This window comes from Eimeria acervulina, genomic scaffold (genome assembly GCF_000499425.1).
Source record: "Eimeria acervulina Houghton genomic scaffold, Eah_scaff5, whole genome shotgun sequence".
NCBI lineage: Eukaryota > Apicomplexa > Conoidasida > Eucoccidiorida > Eimeriidae > Eimeria > Eimeria acervulina.
The window spans coordinates 198,300-207,325 of NW_013549763.1; the positions used below are offsets into that span (position 1 = coordinate 198,300).

Sequence of the window (9,026 nt, forward strand, 5' to 3'; positions counted from 1 at the left end):
GGGCTTAGATAATATATATATATATATATATATTTTGTCTCCTTTGCTGTTTGTTTGCTTGCTGGCGTGTTGCGGTTGCGTCTGGGCAGCTGCTGCGGTCTCGGGCTGCTGCTGCTGCTTGTACAGTGCTGCTGCTGCGATTCTGCTGCTGCTGCTGCTGCTGCTGCTGCTGGATGCCCGCATCTGACGCATGCGCCCGAGAAGCAGCGCGGCTTGCTGCAGCTTTTCCTTTCTCTTGTCTTCTGTCTCCTTCCATTTGTCTTTTGTCCTCGTTCATCTGTCTCATGTCTGCTGTCTCCTGTCTCCTTTCTTCTGTCTCCTTTATTCTATCTTTAGTCTCCTTCCTTTCTGTCTCCTTTCTTGAATCTTTAATCTCCTTTCTTTTGTCTCCTTTCATTTATCTTTATTTTCATTTCTTCTGTCTCCTTTCTTTATTCTCCTTTCTTTTATCTTCTGTCTCCTTTCTTTTATCTCCTGTCTCCTTTCTTTTATCTCCTGTCTCCTTTCTTTTATCTCCTGTCTCCTTTCTTTTTGCATTGTGCGTTGGGAGTTGATTGCAACTGCGCGTCGATTTTGCGGTTTTGTTTGAACCCTGGGGCTGAACTATCAAACTTTAAAATATTATACTCATTTGCATATATATATATATATATAGATATATATATATATATATATTGTATGTAGATAGATATATAGATGTAGATGTAGATATAGCTATAGATATAGATATTACGTATAGAGAGACCTATAGATACAAGTATAGATGGATATATAAAGGAAGAGGCGCCTGTTTCGTATCATATATATATATATATATATATATATATATAATAGATGATACAGATACATAGATAGATACGTATATATACAAATATATATATAGATATATATATATATATATATATGTATATATTTGCACAGTGGATTGATGGCTTTGACGTAGCGGCCAGCCGTCGGGTGTATAAGTTAGCAGGCGAACGGCGAGACAGCAAACCCTAAACCCTTAAACCCTAAAGCCTTAAACCCTAAACCCTTAAACCCTAAACCCTACGTAGCTTCAAACCCCTCAGAGGAAACCCTAGTAAACCCTAAACCCTAATTACAAGGAGAGGGTTCTGTCTCTGCTGCTGCGTACGCCGCGGTGAATGCGAGAGACAACCGCTACAAACCCTAACAAACCCTAAACCCTAAACCCTACCCCTGTGCATGCATGCGAAACCAGCAGCATCTATTCTCCCTCCAGCCATCCTTTATGCGGAACGCAAGAAATAATTATCAAGGATATTAGCGTCTGCTGCTGCTGCCGCTGTGTACGTACACCTCATAATGTATATGAATCTATATCATAATATAAATATACATATATATATACAGATATATAGATACATATAACTATATAGAAGTAGATATAATATACAGCCATTGGCTGTCAACGAAGCAGACGGGCGATAATATCCATACAGACACTCTGCCGCAGCTGTTGCATGCAACTGCTGCTGTATGGTGCTGCTGCTGTATGCAGCTGTTGCTGTTGCTGTATGCGGCTGCTGCTGCTGTATGCAGCTGCTGCTGCTGTTGTATCTAGCCGCTGCTGTATGCAGCAGCAGCTGCTGCGATGCGCCGCTGCTTCTGCTTGCAGCAGGCAGTATAGGGCGACGCATGCATCGCATGCAGCCTCTTTGAGTTTTTGTTTTTTTTTGCTTTTTCCCTCATTAGCCGATCTAATAGCTAGCTGGCTCCCTGCTCTTACTCAGCTAGCTAGCTAGCTGACACAGTGGATAGACTGAAGACAGCCTGACTGTGGGGTGCAGCACATGAGCAGAATTGTTTGTTGTGTCTCTGTACGTACACCTGGAGGCTATTGCATGCGTTGCTTGGAGTTGGGGCTTTGCATGCACTTAGAGATTATCTTGAGGTGTACATACACCTGAAGATAATCTTATCGTATATCTGTATTTATTTGTTTATTTGTGGGTTGCATGCGCTGCACAAGACTCCTCGTTGCTACTGAGCTGTACGTACACTGCAAAATGCAGAAGCTGCTGATATAACAGAGGAACTCCTCTCGGCTGTCTCTTCAAACAATGCACAAGTATGCAGCTCCTGTTGCGTTAAAGCCCCTGCACTGTCTCCTCGGTCTCCTGTCTCTGTCTCCTATATCTGCCTTCTCTGTTTCTTTGTCTGTCTCTTTTCTCTGTCTCTTTGTGTCTGTCTCCTCTCTCCGTCTCCTCCTGTGTCTCTCTTTTTTCTCTGTCTCCTCTAGCCCCAGGAGACAGCTGCTTCCAGCTAGCAGCTGTTTGCCGAGCATATTTATTATTATGTTTGTCTCTGCATTAGCAGCACCCTTGTTCATTAAGTGCTTGCTCCCCTTGCGCTTCCTTCCTCTGTCTCCTCTGTCTGTCTCTTTCTGTCTCTGTCTTCTGTCTCCTCTCTCTGTCTCTTGTCTCCTCTCTCTGTCTGATCTGCCTGTCTCCTCCGCCTGTCTCTGTCTGCTCTCTCTGTTTCCTTTTGTGTATCTTTGTCTCCTGCCTGCTCTACTGTCTGTCTCCTCATTCTCCTTCACCTATCTGTCTCGTTTGCTCGTTTTCTATCTCTGTCTCCTTTTGTCTGTCTCTGTCTTAGGTCTGCCCTTTCTGTCTCCTTTCTCTGTCTCTGCCTTCTGTCTCCTTTGCGGGTATTCCTTTGCCTGCTGTCTCCATCTTTTCTCGTCTGTCTCCTATTTGTCTCCTTTTGTCTGTCCCCTCTGTCTGTCTCCTTGGGTCTGTCTGCTCTAATTGTTACACCTAGTCACAGTTAGCTAGCTCTCCAGAGATAGCTAGCTACAGGTAGCAGCCGCTAGCTACATCTAGCTAGCATCAGCGTATTAATTTAGGGGGGACCCCTACGAAAAGGGAGCTCGCCAAAGTTGTTCAATGTTGCTGTGCATGCATCTGCAGCAGCTATTGTTTAAAGAAGAATCTATATGGAGAGCAGTCAGACAGAGAGAGACAGACATAAAAAATGTTTATGCAATACATTAAGGATATAAACCCTCTCAGCTAGCTGGGCGAGCCTTAGCTAGCTATAGCTAACCATAATTTGCATGCACGATAGCAGATGATGAAGGCTCTTTAAGAGAGAGCAGCAGAGACCCCAACCAACTGTCTCCTCTATTAATACATAACAGCGAGTGCATGCAGAACTGTCTCTGCCTCCTGTCTCTTCTCTCTGCCGTCTGTATTTTATTGTCTGCCTTTGGTGTCCGCTTTGCTGGTGCAGGCGCCTCCCTGACTCTGTAAAGTGTATATATTGCTGCAGTGTCTGCATGCACTCCCCTGTTCATCTGTCCTTCTGTTATGTATATACATTTCTCGTTTGTTACATCTGCCTACCGTCCCTCCCCCTTCTAGCTGAGCTGCTTATACACCCGGGCACATAGCCAGCAGCAGCTGCTGCAGAGCAATCAGAAGCCCTTCAGAGCTCTCTGCAACCACTAACTATAACTACTGTACTCGTATTTGCTGCTGTTGCTGCTGCTGCTTCACAAAACGGAGCAGCAAAGGGAAGCCAGTAATAATCGCCCCCTTAACAGCAGCACGATAAAACAAAACAGAACAGCAACAAACTAATATATATATGCATACGCGCTGTGTATGCGGCCCCGAAATAAAGTATAAAACATTCATATTATATGTAAGTATTTATAATATGGTGTAGGCATCTGAGACTCGCGTACTCCCCAAACAAACTCTCAACCTCAAAAGAATAACCACTATTTTGCAGTGTACAGACACCGGGAGCAGCAAACGCAACAAATGATATTTTATTGGCCTCTCTACAGCACAAGTACTAGCGGCAGACACAGTGAAAGTGTGTCTCCTGCCCCTCCTTCGTTCTGTGCAGCTTGAGGTGTCTGTACACCTCAGATGTGCGTAAGAATAATATTTTGTGTGTTTTCTTTTGTATTTTTTACTTGCGTCTAAACAAGGGGAAATGAAGATGAATACAAAGACAGGCGGTTGTGCTCTCCCTGACTGCCCTCACTCCACCGCAGCGTTGATTGGGGTGTACAATATAGGTTATGCTCGTGCTTGTTTCCCCGATAAAAATGCATCAAATTAAATTATATTAAAAAAATGAAATTTATTTAATGCAGAAAGACACCAAAAACTGCATACACAACGGAGAGGAAGCGGCAGCAGACAGAGGGGGGGGGGCGGCGTGTCTGTGCAGGTCGGTGGGGCAGTGCGTATTGCAGTTGTGTATTAGTTTGATTAAATTTATTAGTTAAAATGCAGGAAAAAACATGAAAAAAAAGAGTTTATACAGTTGCAGTAGAGTATAGATATATTTAACTTCGTTTGCTTTAAACAAAGTTATAAAGATGAGGAGCTAGCCATAGGGCAAGAGGTGCTAGCCCTCTGATGCAGCGAAGCTCCCCCCGCTGCTGTCGCTGCAGGTGGGGGTGGGGGGTGTCTGATAGCAGTTTAGCAGCAGCGCACAACTCATCTTTCTGCTGAGTCCTTTGGTAATGAGTACAGGAAAAGAATCGAAAATGGTTTCAAAGAAGTCGGCAAAGTCGGCGAAGCCCGCAAGCGGCAAGGGCAAGGGAAAGGGAAAGAGAAAGAGAGCTGAGACCTACAGCTCTTACATCTTCAAGGTGCTGAAGCAAGTGCATCCTGAAACTGGCATCAGCAAGAAGTCTATGATGATTATGACTTCCCTGATCGGCGATACCTTCGACAAGATCGCCTCTGAGGCAGGAAAGCTGTGCAAGTACAACAAGAAAGACACTCTCTCTTCTCGTGAAGTTCAAACAGCCGTCAGGCTGGTGCTGCCCGGGGAGCTCGCTAAGCATGCGGTTTCTGAAGGGACCAAGGCGGTGACAAAATACACCGGAAAGTAAATTATTAAACCGAAATAAGGACCTCGACAGCGATGGCTTTTGCGTAGATGAGTTCTGTTCACGGCCCAGGAACAGTCTTATCATTCATCATTCAACAATCTCGCGATCTTTAGGCTTCACTAGAAGCCACCTTCTCGTTTTTACCCTTCAAAACCCTCAGTAATGTCTTTAATTCGTTAAACATCAACCAATTCCCAGCGCTTTCCGCCATTTTTGCAGAGCTTTCCACAGCTTTCCATACTTCAGTTGCGCAGCGGTGGGGTGTACAGACACCTCGCAGGAGAGCAGGTTGCTTTCCATTCGTCGTAAAGACGAATTCAACTCTGTCTTGCATTCACTTTGCATCATCTAAGTGAATGTGGGGGGAGGATATTTTAAGTGCATTTTGGTGCCCTTTCGTTCCGGGGCCGCTGAACTGTTCCTGAGAATGAATTTATTCATTTTGTTGTATTCCGATAATATTTGTATATTAACTTTGCCCATCCTTCTGAAGGCGCTAAGCATTCTGTTGCTAAGTTAAGGTAGTAGTGCGGTATGTACATAGACTCAAAATAATTAGATAATTATACAGCTGCATTGCGCTAAGAGGAGAGTGGCTGTGCATAAGGAAGCATATATTTTTTGTTTTTCAGGGTCTGTATCTAAGGTTGGTAGTGGAGAGAGTTGAATATATAGTTTTCAGGTTCTGTATCTAAGGTTGGTAGTGGAGAGAGTTGAATATATAATGTTCAGGTTCTGTATCTAAGGTTGGTAGTGGAGAGAGTTGAATATATAAATGGCTGTTATTACTTAGTAAAGATGCCATTCTATTTCAGTCTACGTAAAGGAAAATCTATTATTATAAACCCCGGGCGAAGCGCCAGCAGGAAGGAGGCCCCAATAAACCACCCCGCGGAGCGCACACATGTATTCATTCCATACATACTTTCATACATTTCGTACTAATAATACATACAGATTTATATTACAAAAATATACAGACAGATGATCTCGCGACACTAGATGTGCATCTACACAAGTTGTGCATGCATGATGGCTGCGGGGGTATTCTCCTTGCACTTCACCCTGCAGGTGTTATATATGTTTGCTTTCCCTTTATAGTTTATTTTGTTTGTTTGTTTATATCAAGCGTATACACGCCTCCTTGCATTATTAAGATAGAAGTGATGAATAATAATAATTTGATTAAGCCTTAACTGGCTCAGGCTGTGTTGTTTGCTGCTGCTGATGATTGGTGTTGTTGTTCTGGTTATCTTCTGCTGCATTTGCTGCTGCTTTTTCTTTTTCTTTCTCCATAATAGCGGCGAAGTCCTTCGTCTTTCTGCATAATATCGTTATCTTTGGGACATACTTTCTCCTTGCTGAAGCAAAGTAAGCTGTCTCTACTTTCTCTATCGTCACGCAGCCTTCACTTTCTAACAAAGCCGCAGTACCGATCGCTACTTTCGTCGCCATTCCCAAACCTGTAAAAAGAAAAACAAAGAAAAACAAAAAAAAAGATATTTTATTTATGCTTTAAAGACTATGATTTATATACTTCATATTCAGGTACAAAGTAAAATCAAGGGTTATTATAAAATAATAATAATAATAATAAATAATACTGATAATATATATTTATTGAAATCAATAAAATAATAGCGGAGTCGGCAAACACACAAACGCAAAACAGTTTGTTCATCTCAACAATAAAAAAAATAAATAATAATTATTAATAATACATTATACTAGAAAGACAAACATAACATGTCTCTGTCTGAGATGTCTCCGTCTGTGCATACAAAATATTATATATTATATATACTATAACGACACACAGCGAAGAACAGCAAAAAAATATATTTTTAATCTCAGACACAATGCATAGTTCTAAACACAAAACTTAAACAGAAAACTCTTCTTCTTATCCGTTTGCTTGCTATATTTATCAATTACTATTTAGTAAAAATACAAAGAAAACAAATATATATAATATATATATAATAAAATCTTCATAATACTGCATCAGAAATATTAACACACTACAATACATACTCAAAGTACACCATACAAAGCATAAAATATATATATTATATTAATATACATTATATATTATTATACATTATATTGATACAAAATAAATATTATCTAAATACTTATAATACTGCATCAATGAAACAAACAAAAAAAACGCTGTTTGTCTCTTCAATAATAATCAGACGCTGCAACAAAAGGCTTCCTACCACACCATACCCCTTAAATATATAAAGCACACCCTAAACCCTAAACCCTAAACCCTAAACCCTAAACCCTAAACCCTCGAACGGATGGGTTGGAAATGACAGACCACCAAAAGAAGAACAGAAGAGCAGATAAAAAGAAGAGATAAATCCACATGAAAAAAAATATATATATATATATATACCCCTTACAACCTCTGCAATAAGATATACATATATATATATATATATATATATATATATGCATATATATCTGTTTTCTATTTCCTGATGCATGGGAGTAACAAACAGCAGTGCTATGTGCATAAAACCCTTATTTTAGGTGTACATACACCTCAATAAACGTCGAAATAAATTCAATATACTCACCAGAGACAGAAAATTCGTCAAAGGCTTCCTTGCCTTCTCTACCCATCAATATCCTCTTCGCTACTCGCGAATACAGGCGAGGTGTCCGCTCCAGTGACACCTGAACGCAGCAGCAGCAGCAGCAGCAGCAGCAGCAGCAGCAGTGGCAGCAGGGATAATAAGCATAATAGAGAAGGAGGAAGGAGCAGCAAACGCTGCTAAAGAAACAAAACAATTAACAAAGAATATGACAAAAGAAGAGACGATCTCCACGACTCCGAATACAACAGCAGCATGCATGCAGCCACGCGTCTCTGTCTCCTTCTCTATTAATATCTCTTGCATACACTTGAGTGGTGGCCCCACCCCCCTTCAGGTGTACATAGGCATGCATCCATACATGCAGATGCATATACACCTGAACGGCTGATAAGAACAGCAGCAAGAAGGCTGCTGCTCGGCTGCTGCTGCTGCTGCACGAGTTTAAGAGAAGCAACAGATATACATAAGTGAGGAGAAGACAGCAGCAAAGAAAGAAGAAAAAGATATATAGACATCACTCTCTGCATACCCCTCCTGTGATATGCATAGATGTAGGGCCCCGAAGGCAGGTGAATATAACACAGCACTTAAGGTGTATATACAGCTCAGAATCTGCTTTCAATGCAGAAGAAACATAACTTACTAAAATAAAGTTCTCCCCCCTCTCCTGACGAGCAGAGGAGACAGCCGTCTGAGCTGGGGTGGTGCTTGCAGTCTCTGCTGCGCTGGCTGCAACTTCAGTGGGCGCCATCGTAGTTACAGAAAGATAAAACAAACAAAAAACAGCAAAATATAACTTTCTTGAGCAAATACACCTCGCGTTTAACACACCAACAAGCTCATGTCACCCAGAAGCAGCATGCAACTGCTGCTGCAGCAGCAGTAGCAGCTGCTGCTGCAGCAGCAGCAGTAGAAGCAGCAGCAGCAGCAGCTGCTGCTGCTGCAGCAATGCGCTGCAACCCAACAGCAGCGGTTTCCCCCCTTATTTGGTGCTATTTGTTGTTGTTATCAACCAAATATATATTTATTTATATTTATTTACACAAAATACACTTATATGTATCTGTCTATACACCTGTCAGCTGCAGCAGCAGCAGCAGCAGCAGCAGCAGTGATTTGCATATAGAGGGGCCCGCAGCAGCCTGTGGGTGTGTGCATGTACAGAGAGTTTGCTGCTATTAATGAATGTGTTTTTAATAAAGCTGCATTTCTTTATTTATTTTATTTATTTATTTAATTCTTATTTGTCTTTTTACCTCAGACACTCCACACCTTCTTTTCTTTTTTGCGGGTTTTCTCTTTGTGCATGCATGCAGCAGATAGGTATAAAGTGTTGTGTTATTTATTGTATTTTATTTATTTTCTTTATATTTTTTCTTTAAACACTATATTTTATCTCCTTTAACAGACTAATACAAAATAAACAAACAAAAGCAGCGCCAAACAATGCAGCATTGTTGTACGACGCAAACGAATGAAAGAAAGTATATATATATATATATATATATTAGAACAAACAGACAAAGAAGAGA

The 9,026-nt window shown here is 41.3% G+C and overlaps 2 protein-coding genes across 2 annotated transcripts; one reads left to right on the forward strand and one right to left on the reverse strand.

Moving 5' to 3' along the window:
- Positions 1-4,534: 4,534 nt before the first annotated feature.
- Positions 4,535-4,885, forward strand: EAH_00001750 (histone H2B, putative; the record flags this gene model as incomplete). The annotated part of the gene is made up of 1 exon (XM_013395257.1): positions 4,535-4,885. The coding sequence occupies one exon, from the start codon at positions 4,535-4,537 to the stop codon at positions 4,883-4,885; it is 351 nt and encodes a 116-aa protein (XP_013250711.1).
- Positions 4,886-6,070: 1,185 nt separating this feature from the next.
- Positions 6,071-8,245, reverse strand: EAH_00001760 (hypothetical protein, conserved; the record flags this gene model as incomplete). The annotated part of the gene is made up of 3 exons (XM_013395258.1): positions 6,071-6,348; positions 7,474-7,573; positions 8,138-8,245. 3 exons carry the CDS (start codon positions 8,243-8,245, stop codon positions 6,071-6,073), a joined length of 486 nt encoding a protein of 161 aa, XP_013250712.1.
- Between the last annotated feature and the right edge of the window lie 781 nt (positions 8,246-9,026).